General features: G+C 37.9%; 1 protein-coding gene across 1 annotated transcript; it reads right to left on the bottom strand.

Moving 5' to 3' along the window:
- Nucleotides 1-6951: 6951 nt before the first annotated feature.
- Nucleotides 6952-15267, bottom strand: eif2d (eukaryotic translation initiation factor 2D). The gene is made up of 15 exons (XM_072449707.1): nucleotides 15113-15267; nucleotides 11254-11444; nucleotides 11102-11185; nucleotides 10927-11014; nucleotides 10748-10855; nucleotides 10305-10567; nucleotides 9921-10038; nucleotides 9803-9848; nucleotides 9632-9738; nucleotides 9385-9540; nucleotides 8313-8402; nucleotides 7952-8047; nucleotides 7423-7543; nucleotides 7168-7342; nucleotides 6952-7074 (listed from the first exon to the last, which is right to left on the bottom strand). Exons 1-15 carry the CDS (start codon nucleotides 15166-15168, stop codon nucleotides 7004-7006), a joined length of 1770 nt encoding a protein of 589 aa, XP_072305808.1. The 5' UTR covers nucleotides 15169-15267; the 3' UTR covers nucleotides 6952-7003.
- Nucleotides 15268-22729: the final 7462 nt, after the last annotated feature.

The raw sequence follows: 22729 nt of genomic DNA, 5'->3' as shown, positions 1-22729 counted from the left end.
GATATTGTTTTAACCCTTGTCTGTATATTGAAGACCCTAAACCTTTGAAGTAAGGTGTTTTATCAGATGCAAAGGACCAACTTAAATCAGACCAAGCAGATAAATATTTTTTGCATCAGTCATTTTAGCCCAGCACTTGTGTGCTCCACACTGGAATGGATTTTGGTGCACGACAACCGTAGCACGCGCCCAGACCAGATGAACACCAGAGGTTATGCAAATACCACAAAGGCTTTTATCTCAACTGGAAGTGGTGTAATCCCACAAACTTTAGAAAACGACTAAACCCATGGAAAAGGCACTCTGTTGTTGTCATTCTATTTTGGAGAGAGCTTAGAGAAAGTAACAGCAGTAATCTTTCTAAAATATGAAAGTTGCAGTATTAATATAGTAATAGAAGTACAGGGGTGGAAGAAGTACTCAACTTGGGTACTGCTGTGGAAATGTTTGCAAACAGTGACAGAGAAATCAGGCCAGTTTAAAATGAGTACAGGGAATGCACAAAGTATCTGGGGCATCCTAGATGTCTCAGATACAAGGCCACAAGGATCTCTCCAGGCAGGGTCACAGACAGGCGCCTGATGAGCACAAGCAGGGCCGGCCCTTCCACTAGGCCGTATAGGGGGGCGCCCCCCTCTGGATTTTTTAAAATTTTTAAAATTTAATTTTATTTATTTTTTATTTTTGTGGTTTTTTTTTGCGCCCCCTTCTATGTATCCAAACACTATTTTGGAATTGACAAATAAATCTATCCAAAGCAGTGTGTTACGTATTCTAGCAAGTCAGGGGTATCACCTCTGGATAGACAGAACAGGCTAGAATATTATATATTTGTTTTTGCTTGGCAGAATTTTTTTTTTTGGGGGGGACGGGACGCCAGGGGAGTAGCTCGCCTAGGGCACCAAATGTGCTGGGGCCGGCCCTGAGCACAAGTTCCTGTCATGTAGCTTTTCAACAGAGAGAGATTTCTGTCCATTGCCCAGAACAGCATCAGCTGACCCAGGCACAGGACAGTCCCAGTTCAGTTTAATACATTGATGTACACTGACATCAATGTGTTGACATGACATTTTTCATTACATTACTCAAGAAAAAGTACAGAAACAGAAGCAAAATACCGTGATACTCAAGTAAAAGTATCAGTATTTCACACATATTTTCAGAACTATTAAAGCGTCAAATAGTAGTTTGCTGTCAATAGTGATTTTGATAAAAGAATTGTGCTGATCTTTGGTCAACAAAAGTCAATTTGAAACATTTTTTCAAAATATGTATGTATGTTTATTTGCTCAAAGCTCAGACTGGAACTCAAAATGTAGTGAAGTAAATGTAAAAAGTATCCACTGTAAAAGTAAAGTACATACCCCACAAATTTACTTACTTTTTTTTACTTTGTATCTTGCAAATTTAACAAATATGTAAAAGTTGTTTTCAGATTCTAGAATGTGATTTTCCTATACATTGTGCTTTCTCTTTACATATTTAAAAGGTGAATTCACAAATGTTTAATCCTATTAATCACTTCTTGTATTATACAAAAAGTGCATTTTTAACTATATTCATTTTATCTGTATTAAATATCATTGTCATCCTAATAATAATATAGACAATAAATAAACCCAACTTGTTTTCCTCTCATAATTAGTAATTTCGGTTTCCACACCAGAAGATGTATTGAAAAAGCAGAACTTTGTGGATAAATCAAACCTCCACAGGCTGTCTTAATCTAATTATTAAACATTTTATTATTTCAAACTTGTAAGAAAAAGCCATGTGAGTCACTATATGACACTTATGACACTTGGGGATGAGAGCTGATTGGCTGTTTAGGGATATCACGTTGCTTTTGTGTCTGAAAATGCTGATCTAAAGCCGTATTGTGCCGATGCCTGTTAATACTTGTGATGTTCCAAAGCATTTGTGAGAACTAGGAATGAGTTAGAAAGGGATAACTTCCTACATCTTTATCACATATTTTTGGAGTTGATTTAAAGTGGACGGCAGCAAAAACCACAGTCCCCATTACCATGTTGTTGTATGAGACAGAGATCAAAATTACACAAATGTTTCAAAACATTCTGGGCCTTATGTAACCCCTGCATCATGTTGTAATCTTGTTCATATTTATGCACAGGAAAGTTGGCGGCGCATCAGTAAATTCAGACATCTCCTCAGTGGGTGGCTGCAGAGAGAAGAAGGGCTTCCCACTGCACACTGAGCTAAGTAGAGCCAGATCTCTGCGGGTAGATGGGAATATTCCAGTCTTTGGGAATTATTAGGCGACGACCACATATGGCCTATGTATATATGCACAGTGTATTGTGTAGCTTATTCAAATGTGCAGCACAGGAACTGAAGTATTTCCATTGCAGAAACATGTGGATGTCATCCTTTATTAATACAGGAATGGCCAAGACGTTGTTTTGCTTACATCTTGTCAATTTTGTCAGTTTTGAAAGTACTGGTTTGAGGGGCCAGAAACTAAACCAGTACTTTCAGAATTGACAATGGCTTCTGGGTGGTGGCTGAAATATCCTGATTTCAAAAATATTGTCCAGCTTATTGCCTTAGAAACCTTTGATACCATCCATGTCATCATAATTACATGTCACAACCCTTATCTTGGGTTTCCTTGGCAACTCATACCATTTCCAATGAGTTTTTTACCATCTGATTTGGTCAAAAAGTCAAATGCAGGACACCGAATTGTATTATGTAGCAGGTGTATGTTGTTTTCATATTCTATATTTGAATTTCTGGGACAAATAGTGAATAGTACAAATATGAATAGTTTAAGGTATATAAACGATTTGATTTAGCATTAGTTTGATAAGTAAATAAAATATTAACACATCATCTCAGCGTCTGGAAAATACTGGAAAAACAACAAAGTGAACAGCACAAACAAACTTTATTAGACATAGTTTATTGTAAAACACATACATTACTGTAATGTAATAATACACTCTAAACCCTAAAAGTAGGCAATATAGCAAAAACTGTATAATGAATTAATGAATTAATGAATGAATAAGAATAATAATGTTTTAATTTGCTTACTTGGTCAGTGCATATTGTATCCATTAAATCCATATTGTATCCATAATTTGCATCCATTGTCTCGTATTCACTCTCAAACACTCTTTCATACACAGCATACATGAAGCATGAAGTGTCTCACCCAAGGACAGACGGAAGTGCGCACAGCCGCCCCCCCTGGCACCTGACGTTACAGTTACAGTTCCATCCAAAAACTAACCAAGTCCATCCCAGTTTAGCTTACGAGATGATGAGATCGGACATAAACATAAAAAAGACAGACTTTTAATCAGTGCTAGTGCCATGTATTTGTCGTAATTATGAACTCTGACCAAAACCACTTTGACTGCTTTTACCAACAGAATTCTAATCAGTTGTAGATTTCACGAGTAATTTGTTGTTGTTGTTGTTTTTAGTTTTTTTTACATAATTATATCTACAATGTGAATTTGAAACTAACAAAACTACTTCATTATCATATAACAATAGAGGGACAAACTCTAATAACTTCCATATGTTGTCTGTTTCCCTTTTGGTTAGAAACAGATACTATACGTTAAGATGTCATACTACATATTTAGTGGATTAGCCAGCTGACACTTATGCATATTTCATCTTTATTTTTATTATATCAGTCATAGCTTCTCCACAGGTGGTGCGTGCATCTGGAGAGAATAGACACAAGAATGAGTTGAGTTCCTCTTCTAGAAGTAGGTTGTTGCTTATTATTGAGGTAAGTATTGAGTTACATCTGCTGGTACTGGAGTATAAAAAAGATTTACTAAAAGAGCAAAACATTCTACAACAACCACTCTTCACCTTTTTGTCCCTTGAGAGTTAAAAGGTCAAAGCAGCCATACATCACACTCTGTCAACCTAATTTTAAATCAACAATATCTTTTTTGAAATGGACAGTGTTTGGAAAGTCAAGTAAGAAGAAGTGAGATACTTCCACTCTTGAAAGACACGGACCACAAATACAAATGCTTGGAATTCAGGGCCGATCTTGACTGTCAAAGCCAGACGTGTGTAATTTTTCTATTTAGGGACGTTACATGCTTGACCATTGCCTATATACATTAAACCAGGTTGTCCTCCTCGAAGTTAAATTGAGTGGACACAGGCTCCATGTGATGTCTCATCACGCACTGAATACTGCTTTTACAGAACATGCCTAGATTAAGATAAAAAACACTTCTTATCTTTCTGCTTTGGACCTGTAACATTTATTTTTATAGCATGACTCAAATTAGGAACTATATTTCAGAATGCATATCGTACCCTTTTACTTTTCACATTTAATTATGTTTGATACTTAGATATATACAATTCAACACCCAGAAAATATGAGCATAATACATAAGGGCCAAAATAACAGTATCAGAACATTCATCCAGAAGGGCAATTCAGTTTGTAGCTGTCGCTTGGACAGTCAGTTCAATAGACACAGGCAGAGGGTTCACATTCTCTGCATTACAGTGAAAGTGCTGCTGCCAAAGAAAAACATAATTTGAGCTTACTCGATGCTACTGTCCAGTGAGTTCAAAAGCTTGATGGCTATGATGGAATAAAGGAGTGTGTGAGTACTTGTTAATTTACCTGCTGAGGGCGAAATAGCGATGCCAAGATGGCATTAAGGAAAACACCTTAACCCTTTCAGGACCAAGACAGAACTATACTATTAATCAGTGGCAAACCTTCAGACACTCTTTTCACATTTCCATATACAACTATCAGTAATAATGCCAAAGCGACCCTGAAGTATGGAGTGTATTATGTACGCCGTTAATGAATGAATTCATATTTATTCATTCATACTCTACCTCTTGTTCCCGTTAGAGGTGACTGGAGCCTATCCTAGTGACTTTGGGCCTTAGGCGGGGTACACCCTGGACAGGGGCCAGCTCGCTACAGGGCCAACACACATAGACATAGACACACGGACAACCATTCACTCCCACTCAATTTTAAAGTTGCCAATTTTGCCAAACACATGCATGTCTTTGGACGGTGGGGGGAGGCGGAGAACCCGGAGAGAACAAACAGTAACACGGAGAGGACATGCAGACTGAGAGATCATGTGATGTTGGTCTGGTATTAATTCATATTGTTATATTATATATTGTATTAATTTCCTTAACGGTGGCAGAGCAGTTAGGGCTCTTGGTTTGCCAAACCAACATCATCATCACATCTTTCTCCTCCCCGTGTTACCATGGGTTCTCTCCAGCTTCCTCCCACCGTCCAAAGACATGCATGTGTTAGGTAAAATTCATTAAATGTGCAATTGATGTAATACACAATTAACTAATTTAATGCACAGTTAATTAATTAAATGTGCAATTAATTGAATATAAAATGAATACATTTTATGCACAATTAATAAATAATGAATTGAATGTGTCAGTAAATAATTAAAAAAATCATTTCAAGCTTAACATTAAACATATCTATTTAATTAATTCATGATAGTGTTGGTGCAACCATTTAAAGTATCATTCAGACTCACTCGTCAAACTCAAGAGGGCGGGACTATATATATATATATATATATATATATATATATATATATATATATATATATATATATATATATATATATATATATATATATATATATATATATATATGTAGTGGGACTGACCAGTCAAGACAAGACAATCTAGGATTTCAGTCTGGATTTCTCAGGCTCTGGTGAGCTTTGATTGAATAATATTATTTGGAGCTATGCCAGTTCAATTACTCTGTTTAATCTTCTTGAAACTGTCTTGTCAGCACTGTATACTGCAGGCATTCTCTATATTTATGTATATGAAAAGATAAGATACCGCTAAATTGGCTTAAAAAAAAAACAGAAGATATATATGTATAGGATTACTCCTGTCATGCCCCAACAGCTTTGTGGGATAAATGGACTCCTTATGGGGATAGTAAAGTGCCCGTCAACCATAACCATTTCTACGCTCTGGCTTTTATAGTTACTTACTCTGGTCCCATGCACATATCTAAGCCATAAATATCAGAAATGAGTTTAGACCAAAATGTAAAACAGGTTGAGGTTTTGAGCTTTCACCTTTTGCTTCACAATCTCCTGCTGCACGTCCAACTCTGTGGTTTTTACGCTGTACTTATGTTTTTTATATCATGGCCTGAAACTCATGTAAACAATGACTCAAATGTTATAATAAACACACCAATAAACACTCACGCAGGCCAAAATATTGGGTCAGTGTCAGCGATAATTTTACTGGGATCATCTTTGTTAAGACAAGTCTACTTAGTACTTCATGGTGTTACTATTCAGCACAGAATTTTATAATTAGAAGGCCCGATGTAAAAAACAAAAGACCAATCTACCAGTAAAGAGTCTACTCTCAATTGTATATGGTAGTAAAGCTACTTAGTTAATAATGCTTATTTTTGTACCACAACTCTAATAATAGGACTTACCAGTACAAATATTACTGCTTTAACTGAGAATTTACAGGCTGCAGAGAACACTAAGCTACATATACATGGCATTTATATTTCTTCAGCTATTATGTTACAATATTGTAGTTATTAAGCTACAGTGTTTTATCGTTTCAGGGATGACTCCAGAAATGTTTTGTAGGAGAGTGAGTACTTCCCCCGGGAGTGTTCACTTAGCATGGATTTAGTGTTGTAAATCCTTGTGTTGTATTCTTTGTTTTATTATAGCCTCCATCAGTACGAAAGTGGCAGACATTAGTAGAGGGTAAAATTCACTAAACACATAAACATCTAAGCACTGAACCACAAGAGGGATGGGAACAAACGCCAGAGGGACAACAACAGGGGGCTGTTCTCATTACAGCGGAGGCAACTTAATTATGCCTAATTAGACATTCACGACACAATCAATCTTTTACAAAATACCAAAAATAAAAAACAGACATAATTAATGAGATTTATTGTCACAATAGTTTACAATCACATATTGAAGTTATTTCTTCTTTCCTCCTTTTGGGGCTTTTTCTAAACCTTGGATAAATTTGCGGGGTACTTTATAATGATCTATAAAACACAGATACACAAACATTTAAAACAGACTCAGCTAAACAACTGACATAAATAATAAAATGACCATATAATAACCAATCTCCAAACCTAGGAGAAGATTTCCAACTTGATGGATCTGGTTTCCCTGGATTTGCACCAGCACTCGGTCCTTGGCCCCAGGTAGAGGATGTATGACAGAGCTGGCCTGCACTCTGCGCTGCAGAGCTGTGGCTACTATGGATGGATCAAGACCATACACCTCAAGGTTTTTAATTAGTGTCACCTACAAGAAGAAAATGAAAAGATACTTTATAAATATATCAGTTCAGAAATTGTGTGAATTGATAAGATTAGACATGCAACCTTTTTATTAGATCCTCTAGAGGCAACAGAGATGTCTATGGACTCGAGATGGCCCTTCTTTGTTAAAGGCTCCTGTCCTGGGAACACAATCTGATAGCACTCTTGCATCTTACAGAGTGTCCTACAAAGAGAGAGGAAAACTGTTCACTGGCGAGTCACATGACTGTTTTTTTCAGTGTTCTACCGCAGCCAGATCTAGCTTTGATTTCTTACAAGAAAATGTAAAACTCCTGGCTCGAAATCCCAACCTCGAGACCTTATTGTGCAATTAACATTCCCATTTCAACACTGGCTTGTGGCTTTTTAGGACAGTATAAACCCATTGGTTATAGTATGGGGCTATCAATAGTCTCATTCACTTAACATTTTACCAATTCACAGAACCAAGTACTAACATTTGTGTTATCAGCCAGAACATGTAAAATGCAAATGACTAAAGTACATACACTGACACAATTGTCGGCATTATAATATATGCATATCATACTAGACCCAATATATTTTTCCCCATTCAGTTGACAGGCCGCACCTGCTAAAAAGATCATCCCACTTTATTGACTCCACTTCATGGTATTCCGATTTCTCCAGCAGACAGTCACACAAGGTAGGGCTTATCATAACATAACTGTTGACGAAAAAAGCAGGACAAAATGCTCAATAACACAAAATGCTGAAGATATGCCTCCTCATACACCCATATTAATTTAGTTTTTATTCAATTTCAACAATAATTTCTATCAATTTAGTTAACGTCACTGACTGAATTCCTGTGTCTTCTAAATATCCTGGTCACATTTAAGTGTTTTATCAGATTATAGGAGCACAGAGACTGTTGGCTCGGTCTTTTTTCACTGCTGCGGTATCCCACGTTTATAACATTGTGAACTTACTTTTTATTGTTTTCAGCAACCAATTCATTCTTCTTCACATAATCCGTAATTATAATTCTCACTTCTGCAGCCTGAAGTACATTTCCCTTTCTGTTGAGTAACATAAACAATTAATATATAACAATACATTTACATAAGATACAATTGTATAAATAATGGAGACAGACATTGACCTACGTAACACTATAACATGCACATAGCAAGAATGTAGAGGTGGCAGATACAGATGTAATTAATAAATGTATATTGTAACTGTTGTTAGGAGTCATGTTCTATAGTCTATTTTATGCTTATTGGTTATAAAAGCCAAAGGCAGCAAAAAGAGTTGCAGTGTATTCTACCAAACAAGGGTCGGATTAAATTAGTTTCTTGTGCAATACTTGAAGCTCAACCATTACATTTACTGGCACGTTTTAGCTTTCTGATGGATTGCGATAATATGGACTGAATATCATCAGGGTTGTAAAAAGTCAATATTGTCCATCATTCAGTGCAGGTAATGTAAGATAATAATCAATCACAAAAACACATCAAACTACCTGCTTTTACTGGATTGGCTGTAGACCTCTCAATTAAATAGAGCCAATTTCTAGTCTCTTGACAATTAAAAATTACTGAATTTTGATGATACTTCATTACAGTTACACATCTATAGAACCAAGTTAAATGTTAATATAAACAAAAACCTGTGTCCAACTGATATAAGTTATCATATGGGTTCACTCCCTTCTGACTGCCATGGTGAGTTTGACATTTTTATTGGACAGGAGTAGTTGTATAGTGGCTCCAATGATATTGCGGCATGTACTTGATTTGACCTGTCAGACGGGCAAGTGTAGCACAGTAATCATTTAAAACAATGTTGAACAAAAAGATCATAACAAACTGTATCATGATGAGCAGCAATTGCTGTAAAAATGTTGTCGTACACAGTTCACACAGGTCAGCGGTAGAGGTCAGTTACACAAAAACCCACCCGGAGCGTGAGGGATTAAGTGTCTCTCTTAAGTAAATATGAAACCAGTGGATATATCACCAGTCAGGGTTATGAAAACAAACTCTTTCTGCACACCTCTTTTTTGCATCCAGGAAGAGAGGTTCTACCCGAGCAGACACGGAGTACACAGTGTTGATCTCTGGAGGATGGTAGGGAATGTCCCCTTCCTGTCCTTCTGGCGCTGGCTCAATCTCAGAAGCAGCCTCCTCAGAAACGCTGAAGGAACGTAGTCTGAAGCATAACAATAAGCAAACAATAAGCCAATTATATATACTGAGAATGTGTGTCTTTGACTGCATTGATGATGTGGGATTCTATTCACTCTCGATTTTTCCAGTCCACCTCCACAATGCTCTCCACTCCTTTTGTCAGTTCTTTCACTCTTATCAGGCTGTGCTGTTGTTGCATTGTCTGTAGAAACTTGGAAAGCTGTCAAATAAAAAATATATAAACATATTTTAAAATGTTACTGACTTACACTTTTCAACTCTACCTTCTTATAACTTGATTTTTTGATGTCCAGTTGCTTCCCTCTTGGGCTAAAATTAAACCATAATTGCTTGGTTAAAATTAATTCCCAGCAAATGTTATTAGATTTAAAGATGTCTTACCAGCAGGCAAACATGTGATTGCGAAGAAATGTGCTGGTCAACAGAGGAAGGTCTGACTTTTTGACTTTCATCTTTAGTGCATGGAGAAAGCATCGAAACAGCAAGGCGTCCATCAGCTCTGTGAAAACGGGTCATAAACATTCTTGCATCAACAGGCTGTCTTGAGGGCTATAACTCAACCAGGAAAAATACAAGCAGTTCAAGCTCATCTACAAGTTGAATCTTGATGAGGAAAAACCTAGCTGGTGCTAAAAAAGTATGTATTTGGGATTATGACATTTAGCTTGTTAAAGTTTCTAGTATGGCTCATTTTAAAACACTTGAAAATCTATTTTCACTGGAGCATTTCTACATTTATTTATATACACTTAAAGAATCTAGCACCTTGTGCACTTTTCTGCTCATCTTCTGTTTTCTTTTCCATGTCAATTTCTTGCTGGATTTCATCGGCCAAACTCAGCTGCTCCATCCCAGGGCAACTCTGGTCAGTGACCTCTTGACCGTGTGCCTCGTTAAAACATGTTGCCACTGGATCCTCCTTTCCCAGTTCATCCCCTGGGTCAAACTCTTCTCCGTTCACATCTTCCTCTTGAGTTGTTTCTGTACTCTCTGGTAAAGAAGGTGGATCTGACTTATCCCCAAAAGCCCTGAAACGCAAACTCAATTATGTCAAATTATGTAATAATTGTTTAGCTCCACTTGATTCCATTATATCGGACATTAAACAACTGATTCAAATAAGCAGAGAAATATGCTGACATCACTGCTAGTCAATAGATTGACCACAGCAAACCCAATATCTTCAAATATGAAACACTCGCACTGACCATAAGGCATCCATGTATGTGTGAAGGATGCTAACACCTCTGCCTTTCATGCCTGAGCTCTGCATCTCTGTAGATGACACTGCTGCTGTCCCAACAGCAACAGGAGCCCTATTATCAACAGAGTCAAAATTAGCTAATATAAATAACACTAACACTGTGGTAAAGAAATGTAAACTTGCCCATTATTGAACACTTTCACCGCACAGCAGTCCCCTTTCTTCACATGTGGGAGACCACACTGGGTCACAAGGCCCGGAAGCATGAGATCTAAAAGTTAAAAATAAATATTGAACAAAGATTAAATGAATAACTAGCTACAGTATGAAAATTACTTTAAAAAGAACCAATCTACACCTGCCCCTCCAATTAACTTGTCAAGCACAGGAGGCCAGGTTGTGACTGTTGGCAGCAAAGCAGGAAATCTCCAAAGCACATAAACTGGAAATACATATATACAGTGAGAACATTGTATCACAAACTTGTTATGTATCGACAAATCAGAATACCTGTAGGGTAAATGCGTTTCTCCAACTCAAAAAATAATGGGTTCTTGTTAAGGACGTACAGTGTCATCGAATCGCCTTTGTGAGCGTAAATTTTCACTACATTTAACTCGTCTTTGTTGGGAACCAAATCCGACAACTCATCTGCAGTTAGTACAGGAAAGGCTGCAGATATGTCAACTTTGAGCTTTCTCCTGGAGAGGTAAAAAAGAAAGAAGGGTTCAGTTTGCTTGTTTGTGTTTTATTTCATGCTTACACATCCTGGGTTGGTTTATGCGGCATTATTTTAAGATAAGATATGATAATAGGATGGATGATAATATCCTGCCGGGCTGTTCTATTTAATGATATTTTACTTTATGTATAAATGCCACAAGGTACAAAATGTTTTATTTTGCTAAGCAAGAGTAAATAGTAAAGAGTAAATAAAACTAGCTGATTTAATAATTTGCTCATCTAAGTGATTCTCAACTAGAATGTAAGGAGGCCACAGAGTGTAAGGAGGCCACAGTGGATGGGCTACAGGGAGCTTCTAATGTTCATCATATAGAAGTACATTTGAGTTTTTTGCCCATAGGCTTTATTAGACAGGAGAGGACAGTGTGAAATGGATGAGAGAGAAGGGAGGACATGCAGTAAACTGTCGGAGTTGGGATTCGAACTCACAACACTGCACTTGGAGCCTGGCATACGTGTGCTGTGCCATAAACACTCGACCACCAGGCAAAAATTGTAGTTTTGACTCATGATAAAATTTACTTTTACCAAATGACAGCATTAACAAAGGTTTATGGAGAAATTTCATGAATATCATCTACACCAAATAATATTTAATCAGAAAACTCTTGTTCGTAATTGTTAAGATTATTGCAACTTCCTCAAACCCAACACAGGATCCTTTGTATATAGTAGACGCAAATAAACTAGACAGGGGTCATCCAAAGTGCTCTTGAATATCTACCTTCTTTCATCAAGCAGATATCTGTAATGCCATGGCCATTGCCAAGGCGCTGATGGCATTACTATTACTAAACAAGCTCGTCACTGACATTATACATTTTCATCAAAAAATCTATGTAAACTTAAAAAAAAAAAAAATTGTAACAGCTGTAACACGCCAGCAGATCCGACCCACACATTGGCCAATCACAAAAATTCTACATTCAACACATTCTATTTTATCCTATGTACAAATGGTTTAATATGTTCCTCACAACTTGGATTGCTGCCCCTTCTTTCCACTACTGACCAGCGAAGTTACATTACCTTTACTGCAGATGTCTATCATTATTGAAGAACAGATACTCATGCTACACTGTTTTCTTGGACTTGGCAGAGCTCTGCATTTGTCCCTGTACCTCGCCTTTCAATAATCCAAAAACTCCCATAATATGAATGGAATATGTGGCAAATTATTTCGTTTAACTGTAAAAACTACTTATGGATAGACAACAAGCAGTTAAATCAATGAAGCCATCTGTGTAACTCACTCAGGAGTAATATCAATGAATAATTCTCACAACAAAGTCCAAGGTTAATTCAATCTTCAAGAAATGTGAATGATTGTTTGCTTTGTGCTAATGATAACGCATGTTTGGTTTTTTTATTGTTTTTTTTTTAAATTCACTCACGTGAGTAGAATGCATTTTTATTTACAATGATAACCTGGCCATGAAGCAGCACAAAATAAATACATAACACCCATTAAAATAAAGACAGTTTTAAGTGATTTATTTGTTTGAGATGGCACAATTGGGATATTGCCTTATAAACAGACTGAGCGACCTGATTGGACTATCGGGGTCAGTTCTTCATTGGTTTTCCTCATATTTATCCGGTCGGAGCTTTAGTGTTGCTGCAAACCAAATAATGTCCGACTCAGCTGATCTGTTGTGTGGAGTTCCTCAGGGCTCCGTCTTGGGTCCCGTCTTATTTCTGCTTTATATAATTCCCCTGGGAATGATCATTAAAGAGTTTAGTGATGTGTCCTATCACCTGTTCGCTGACGATATTCAGCTCTATTGCTCTTTTAAACCTTCTGAGATCCAGAAGCTGAAATCATTGGTCAGTTGTTTAGTGCAAATTAAACAATGGCTGAGTAAAAACTCCTTGCAGCTAAATGCTGACAAAACAGAAACTCTGATTATTGCCCCTGATGATCCCATTCCAGGGATAAACCAGTACTTGGGTGTTTTAGGCCAGACTGCTAAACCAAGTCTTAGAAACTTGGGTGTTGTCTTTGACAAAGACATGTCTTTAGAGCACCACTCCAAGCTGTTGACGAGGAACTGTTTCTTTCAGTTGAGGAAAATCTCTAAACTCAGGCAAAATGGTGTCTCAAAATGACCTGGAAGTTATAATTCATGCATTTGTGTCTTCACGTTTAGACTATTGTAATAGCTTGTTTTCCTGTCTTAACAAGAAGGAACTCTCTCGTCTGCAGCTGGTCCAGAACTCTGCAGCGAGGATCTTGACCCGCACAAATAGAAGGGCCCACATTTCACCCATTCTTAAAGCCCTTCACTGGCTGCCGGTCTCCTACCGGATACAGTTTAAAATTCTTGAGCTTTAAATGGTCAGGTCCCATCGTACATCAGCGATCTGATTAAACCATACGCTCCCTCTCGCTCACTAAGGTCCTTGGACCAGAAACTGTTGTTGGTTCCTCGCACCCGTTTTCGGACCAGAGGAGACCGATCCTTCCAGGCTGTTGCCCCCAGACTCTGGAACGATCTTCCGTTCTCCCTACGGTCACTGGACTCAGTTACTGCTTTTAAGGGTCAGCTTAAAACCTTTTTATTTAGTCAAGCCTTGTAAATGCACTTGTTTTACGGACTGATTTTACTGTATATTGTTGTATATGTATTGTTCACTGTAAGTTTTTTGTGTTTTTATTGTTTTATTCTGTGTTTTGTGAAGCACTTTGTGACCTCTGTCTGTGAAAGGTGCTATATAAATAAAATTTACTTACTTACTTACTTACTTACTTACTAAATCGTAAATACATTTTGATTTGCATTTTAGGCCACCAGCTCATGTAATATAAAACCTCTGTCAGGTATTCAGGTCATTGTTTTTTTTTTAGAGAAAGCAGGTGTGATTTTCTGTAAATGTATGGGTCTTAAATTAAGTTTTTTTTAAAAATTTGAATACATTCAGTTGGCTTGGAGTGCATACAAAATAGGACCAATCAATTCTCCTTAATAGGCCAACTGTTCCTATTTCAGCATTAGTTCATGGTGCCCTCATCCATCCTCATACTTTCACTTAAACTTTGCCACTTCTAATAGCATTTTAATAATGTAGTGCCCCAGCACTCACAGTAGACCAAATACATTCATAGGACTTGATTAGAGCTCCACAAAGAAGACTCACTGCTGACCTGAAACAATAAAATTGTTTCCTTGAATTGTTCAGAAACTTAATTAGTACATTATACAATTACCTATATGGCTTTAATTACTGCAGTTAGAAAAAAAAAAAAAATTACTTTAATACACAGACTATTGATATAAAGACTCTCTCTTAGTTACTGATCACATACTGCTCAAACTATTATACAAATGTTATGATTTTCGTGATGCCCGGGGTGGTCGGGTTAGGGGCACAGCACACATGCCAAACACTTATCACTGTAGTTGCACTTAATAACACGCAAACCAAGAGTTTAGAAAATCATCAAAAGTTGTATCGATCAAACACAATGATTACTATAGGCTGGAGCTTACTCTTCTAAATAGCGAAATATGTTATCGTTTAAATATGTATACGCCTAAAGAGGTATATTCAAAGACTAAAACGTAAAATAAGTATAGAGTAATTAAATGGCAAACAGAAGATTGGCAGTGTTGGCATATCTCACCTGTCAGATCCTTTGATTACTGTGTTGGCTTTCACCCTGAACGGTTTAGTAAACATGATTGTGTAATTCTTCAGCGTATGTACGTTATAAAATCAAATGTACCACGCACCCATGTCTTGCACTTTACAGTAAAAAAGTCTAAACAAAACATGGATATGGACCGGATTTAGCTTTACAGTCCGACACCTTTCGCCTTCCGACGGGAATCCCCTACAATTGCAGTTATGTTCCGCTCAGACCAATGAGTTACGGTTATAATACAGGCAGACGCTGAGTAAAATTTCAATGTAAATTCAATTTCAGTGTTTTTGTAAACGCACGATATCATTGTAAGTGTCATAGAAAGGATTCCTGCATACAATAAAATATTTTTTGATTATGTCATTTTTTTTTTTAAATTCAAATAAATAATACCTTTGTTGAATGTTATTTTTATTATTATTCATGGCTTTGAAATGTCTTTATTTTGCATAAGATGTTATTATATGTTGTCTTAGACACTTTGACTCATGTTATTTCCTTTGGTTTGGTAAAAGTAGAGACTATTGGGCCCATGGATCTATTGATCGGGCCACATGTGGGATTTGTAAGCCCTCACATGTTGAGGACTATCAGAACAAGAGCAATGTGGCAGCTTACAAGGGCTAGCTAACCAGCTGCATAAGGTACTGTACTTGTATTGTGCATGTGAAGTAAATGTAAATGTGAATTTATGTTGTGCTAATTACACAGCTAGAAAATGCACAAATGTAATGTTCATTGCTTAAAGTGACAGGCGGCCACGAGTTGGCTCTTTAATTTGGTTCTGTGTGTTAGCAAAGACAATACGGAGTGTCTAATCATACTGTTTTTCATACTGTTCTGTAGTTTTCATGCGTTTACTGGCATTTGAGAAGGCGAAAATTAAAATCTACATTCAAATTACATTTAAAACTAGTATGACTTGGTCCTGTTTGTGAATAAACTAAACAATGACGTGTAAGTGTGAGATTCTGCCAAGCGAACTTGAATACAAACTGTGTGCAATATTGAGCAATAGTATATACCAGGGTTACTCAACTTAATTTTCCTAAGGCCAGATTTTTCCAAGGGCGAAGGCCTCTGGGCCAAAGGTACACAACATGCCACTACATGCAAAATATCCCCAACATTATTCCAATAAATTGAGTTCATCCAATAAAATAACTACCGATAGATTGTTTTTTTTTTGTTGAGAGAAATAAAATAAAATTGCCCACTCAATGCTAAACCAGAATTAAACTAGGACTAGACTACTGGTCTGAACCAAGTCAAAGCAGGTCTGGAGCAGAATTAAACAGGGACCAAACCAGACCAAACAAGGTCTAAACCAGTGCTAACCCAGAATTAAACCAGTCTGCAAGATTTAAAAAAAAATAGTTAAAAAATAAATAAATAAATAAATAATATATATATGTAACTCTCACTTCACCCTTTTTTCAAGCTCGGGTCCTCTACCAGTGGCCTGGGAGCTTGAGGGTTCTGCGCAGTATCTTTGCTGTTCCTAGCACTGCACTTTTCTGGACCGAGATCTCCGACGTACTTGCTGGGATCTGCCCAAGCCACTCCTCCAGTTTGGGGGTCACTGCCCTAAGTGCTCCCATCACTACGGGCACCATCGATACCTTCACGCTCCAGGCCTTCTCCAGCTCCTCTCTGAGGCCTTGGTATTTCTCTAGTTTCTCGTGTTCTTTGTTGCGGATGTTACCATCCCATGGCACCGCAATGTCCACCACCACGGCTGTCTGTATCCGGAAGTCCCAGATGACCTTGGCTCGGTCGTTCTCCACCACCTTTGGAGGTGTTTCCCACCTTGTCCTTGGGGTCTCCAGCCCGTACTCTGCACAGATGTTTCTGCACACTATGCCAGCCACCTGGTTATGACGCTCCATGTATGCTGTCCCTGCCAGCATCTTGCACCCTGCAAGATGCTGGATCTATTGATCTGGTGTTCAGGGCCTGTTCCTGTGCTGCCATGATCAGGGCCTCTGTGCTGTCCTTCAGACCGGCCCTTTCTAACCATTGGTAGGATTTCGTGATATCAGCCACTTCAGTTATATTCCGGTGGTACATCCCATGTAGAGGCTTGTCCTCCCATGATGGTCCTTCCAGCACCTCATCATCCTCTATCTCCCCAGTGTCTGAGACATTCACTGAGCACGTCATCTGTAGGAGCCTTGTCCTTGATGTACTTATGGATCTTGGACGTTTCGTCCTGGATAGTGGCTCTCACACTCACTGTTCCTTATTAACTGTGCTGGGGGAAGTATGACAGCTTGAGCACTATCCTCTTCTTCTGACTACTTATGCTATCAAACAATATTTATTTTTTAATTCCACTTGCAAACTGTTCACCGCCTTCTTTTTCTTTCTCTCACTCCTGAGGACCTGTGGACCCAGATGTCCCTCTCCTGGTGAAGTGGTCCCTGCCCTGTGTGGACGGTCCCTCATCTGCCTGAAGAGTGGCTCCAGTTCGCCTCAGTCGGTCCCTCATCTGCCTGAAGAGTGGGTCCAGCTCGCCTCCGACGGTGCCTCATCTACCTGAAGAGTGGGTCCAGCTCGCCTCCCACGGTCCCTCATCTGCCTGAGGAGTGGGTCCAGTTCGCCTCCGACGGTCCCTCATCTGCCTGAAGAGTGGGTCCTGCTCGACTCCGACGGTCCCTCATCTGCCTGAAGAGTGGGTCCAGTTCGCCTCAGTCGGTCCCTCATCTGCCTGAAGAGTGGGTCCAGCTCCAGTCTCCTCGTGTCCGTCTGTCCGTCTGTGAGAGTCGGATCTCTCCTTCACTGGAACTCCTCCAGGTTTCTACGCTTTTTTCCCAAAGAGGTTTTTTTTTGTAGTTTTTCCTGGCCGAGAAGGAGAGTCTAAGGACAGAGGACCCTGGGACATTGTCCCTCGCCACCACAGACATTGTCTGACTTCATCGCCACCACAGACATTGTCTGACTCCATCGCCACCACAGACATTGTCTGACTTCATCGCCACCACAGACATTGTTGATTCATTTCTCCCTGTGGCCCTCAGAGGCAACTGTTGTTGTGATTTTGGGCCTTACAAAAATAAATTGATTTGATTTGATGATTTGATATTCCCCGGCCTCCTTCTTTACGGCTAGTGTACAGTCTCAGGGTGCTGGATTTGGGATGGAACCCTCCATGCATGGTCAGGAGCTTTCGTGTCTTAACCTCTGTGGTCTGTATCTCCTCCTCTGGCCAACTGATTATTCCTGCAGGGTATCGGATCACCGGCAGGATCCGATAATAGCTGTTTATTGCACGGGATTTGTTTTTACCATTGAGCTGGCTTCTAAGGACTTGCCTCACTCGTTTTAGGTATTTGGCCGTAGTCGCCTAACTCCCCATCCAGATATTGGGTACAAAGCCCCAAATACTACGCTGAGCCTGGCAGCAACTGATAAGATTATGGCGAGAATGCACAACTGGCAACCCCGTAACTCATTGCTACAGCTCAGTGAAGTACTCTCAGAGAGTCTTCTAGAGGATGTGAATGCTGCATTGACAGCTATCCCTACGGCAATCATATATATATATATATATATATATATATATATATATATATATATATATATATATATATATATATATATATATGGGTCATGGGCCAGATTAAATCAAATGTAATTGAACCCGTTGTGTTCTACCAGTGAAATTATGGTAACATCAAATAAGAAGTCATTGTTTGATTTTCATTGAAAAATATTGTATAAAAGTTAATGGAATATGTAGGGATGTCAGCGTTTAGTTAAATCAATTCAATCAATCAATCAATCAATCAAATTGAAGGTGTTTTAGTCTGCAAAAATCTGCATTTAATTTAGATCGTTGGGATTTGGGACAACAGCAGAAAGGAGAAGGCACAGAGTGTGCTAACTTCTGATTTGGTAATGAATCATGACTTTAACCTGTTCTCTTCCCCTATTCTTTGCATGAACTCCCTGGCTGTAGCCTTGTGAGCTCAATTTGAGTCAAATTTATGATCAGATTATTAAGATACAAGATATTTTTAATTTTTTTTAATTTTCAAATACAAAACGGTATCAATAGTGATAATAACAAGAACAAAAGCAGCAACAGACGGAGTTGAACAGGCGTATATAGGGTCCAGGAGGACCCCTCACATGATTGGAGCAGGTGGAGATTTTTTTTCAGGGCTAGACAGAGGACTATTGGCTACTACTATTGCTTCTGTTTCCACTGGTGTAGGCCTTCTACTACTACTACTACTACTACTACTACTACTACTACTACTACTACTACTACTACTACTACTACTACTACTACTACTACTACTACTGCTACTGCTACTATGTATGGTGGTAATTCACCATCATACCAAATCATTACTAATTGTTTTTACATTAGTTCACATTTCTTTTAAAAAAAAAAAAACAATATATACTACAATACATTTTCAGGCTTAGCATTTTTTTTTTTTTTAATTTATTTCCTGTTCTCACTTGTGCACACAAGAAAAACCACCTCTATGCAATGCTATTATTATCAAAGAACAGAGTAGCTTGGACCAATGACAGGCACATACTGCTCTTTCATGTACCGGTATACATTCTATACTAGTCTGTGGCATCTAACATAAATTACTCAAGACATGTTGAAATTTGCTGAAAAACTTTACACAATCACAGGTTTGTCACGCTCTAATTTTATCCAAACTTGCTGGACTTGAATTTTCAAAATGGTCATTTACATTACATGAAGCGTTTTCCCCACAAACCTTTGGATCATTTATTTTTTGATTGATTCACTGACATATGTTGTTCCTGTCCTTACTGTTTTATTTGCCTTCTGGTTTTCAGAGTCCAGGAATGTACAGCGATGTCTGGAGTTTCTCATTCCAGTGTTGTACTGACAGTAGGTGACAGACACCGTAAAATGAGAAAGTATATTTGTTTTAGCTCCATTTAGAGTACCAATAGCAATCAAAACAGAGGTAAAACTTGAAGACTGTGCTTCTTTAACCATGATATTTTTACAGTTTGAACTGATCTGTGTTTTCTGTGTGCCTGAGTGGAATTGTGTTTGGAGCAGCAGGAGTCTGTGTGGATGCTGAAAGGTTTCCCGATTGAACAGGAGCAGCAGGCAAACCACACATAAACATGATATGATCTTAGGCACTTTATTTCAGCAGTGGAAAACTAACACAAAGTACACAGTTTGACAGTATATTTAATTGTCAGTAATGTATACAATAGCTGGAGACATACATTAATCATCAATGTTACCAAATTATTACAGTATTATAATGTTTTAATACACTGAACTGAATTTTGACAATAATAATTAGTTACCCAAACACCACTGCCAATGAGGCCGGAGCGATGAACAATCACAGTCAGTGGATTGGTCCCAATTCCAATTTTCTGGGGAATTGCTCTTTTGGAACATGTTTTATACTCATTGGGAGCACTTAAGGAAATCACTCTAACATGAATTGATGCAAATACTTTTTTATTATTTTTGGCACAATGTTATTTAATCAGGCAGAAAGTGAGACATTGTAATTTAGTTTGGTCCTTTCTGTTGGCAAGAAGCGAATAATGGCATTCGTCAGAATAATTAATTAAATGTCATTGCAGATAGCATTATGTAATTGTGTTATTTATCTTTCTGCACATTGACTTGGAAAGAAGTTGAGCTTACACAGTAAAATCGGCTCTCAACTAAACCACTTGTTTCAACTTGTGTGAAATGCTTTTTATTTTTCAAAACAAAACTTCAAAACTTTGTTGAAAATAGAGCAAAGTTGAACTTCTGGGTTGCTTTTTCTACCAGCAGACTTCCACAGCAGCTTCTGATGGCAGTAAACCCAAATAATTTTCATAAGTAAGGAAGTGATACAATCAGTGCCAAGATAGAATGTTTTGGTGAGGACAAATACCTTTTATAGCACACAATATAGTCAATGTGGGCCTCTGGCTAATTGTTATCAATTTATGTGTCTAAAATGTTTAGAGTAGTGTATATAGAATGAACTTGGGCCGTACTCAGAATATCGATATGGCTATACAATACATCGTACAGGACTTCTTGGCAAAATGCATATCGATATAAAATGCTGTATCATTTTGTACAGTGTTTAAACCACATGATTTCATAAAACATTGTGGAGTTATATTCTTATTAACCAGTTGACTACTCAATGTGCCAGGTTGAAAAGGGAAAATATTCATAAGACAATTGTATTCTGATATGAAAGGCATGAATGTTTATTTTTATGCACAAAAAATATATTTAGTCAAGTTTAACCAGTTGTAAAGGATATCCATGTATCAGGACACACAGTTATGTAACGTATTAGGTAGCTAATACCCAGAACTCGAATGTTCAAGTTATATAATACTTACTAGACATGTTTCATAGTTTTTCATGAATGTCTGATTCTTGGAATGTGTTAACAATGTTTTATAGGTGTGTGTTTCCTGTTACAAAGCTGACTTGAATTGGAAACTCAATTTATAACATATTTAATTGATTTGCCTTTTCCATTTTGAGCACATAACAGCTTCTTGTCCCTGTTTTTTGTGCGGTTTCATTTAGTCATTGCTTACAACTGAGAGTCAGGGCCCACCTCACCAGATTGTTTTATAATTATCATAATGTGGCATGGCCTTTCACAGTTCCTTCTCATAAAATAAATTGTGTGTATGTGGTTTTAATAAGCAAAATGTGATTGTGTGAAGAAAGTCCAAGCGGTAGTGACTGCCAAAGATCAGTCTACATAACATGGGGCACAACTGATATGCTACTGGAAATCTCCAATCAGAGAGTTCTAATCTATAGAAGGATAGATATTGTAGTGTTCAATGTTCCCTCTTCTTTTTCAGGGATACGTGAAATTCATTTTTATGGGACCTTTGCCATGGCTTCTCCTCCTGACACGGTTGATGAATCTACATCTGGTTTATCCCATGAAAAAGAAGAGGGTACACTTCATAGCTAAGGTAAAAATCTCTTCTCTGTTATTATATAGTCTCTCATTAATCCTGTTGCTGGAGGCTGCATTGTATAAGCATAACTCACATATCTCTCTTGCGTGACTTTGATAGTGTACGACTGTATTTTACATTTGCAAACCATAGATTACAATTAGACTTTGTTCTGAATGGCCTTCCCAATCCCTCTTCATTCACCTTGGTTTAGACAGGCAAGAATACATTTACACAAAAAAATAAATACAAATAATTAGGACTGAGATGCACTTTATTTATAGATATTACCAAAGATTATCATAAAATAGTTTTCAATACAGCGAGATGTCAAATTTCTTTACCTTGAAACTTTTGCATTGTGACTAAAAGCTTTTTTAAATCTGTGTCCTTTATGTTTGTTCTTCTCTCTCCTGGTTGTAACAGTTAGATCATTAGAGGCCATTACTTACTCAGGTGAGAATCTGCAGCATTGGGTTACTTCATCAAAGGAGCTCATTTGAATTTTCCCTGAAGCGCTTTGTCGGATCTGTTTTCTTTACGTCTTGTGTTTATACAGTATCTCCTGCAGCACGACAGGAGATTTTGTGGGAACGTTCCTATAAATACGTCTATAGTGCTAGTTTTATAATTACA

Source organism: Eucyclogobius newberryi, unplaced genomic scaffold (genome assembly GCF_026437365.1).
Source record: "Eucyclogobius newberryi isolate DKJ021-1_F unplaced genomic scaffold, fEucNew1.0.hap1 SCAF_17, whole genome shotgun sequence".
NCBI lineage: Eukaryota > Metazoa > Chordata > Actinopteri > Gobiiformes > Gobiidae > Eucyclogobius > Eucyclogobius newberryi.
The sequence above is the reverse complement of the archived record's forward strand: the minus strand, read 5'-3'. Positions and strand labels throughout refer to the sequence as shown.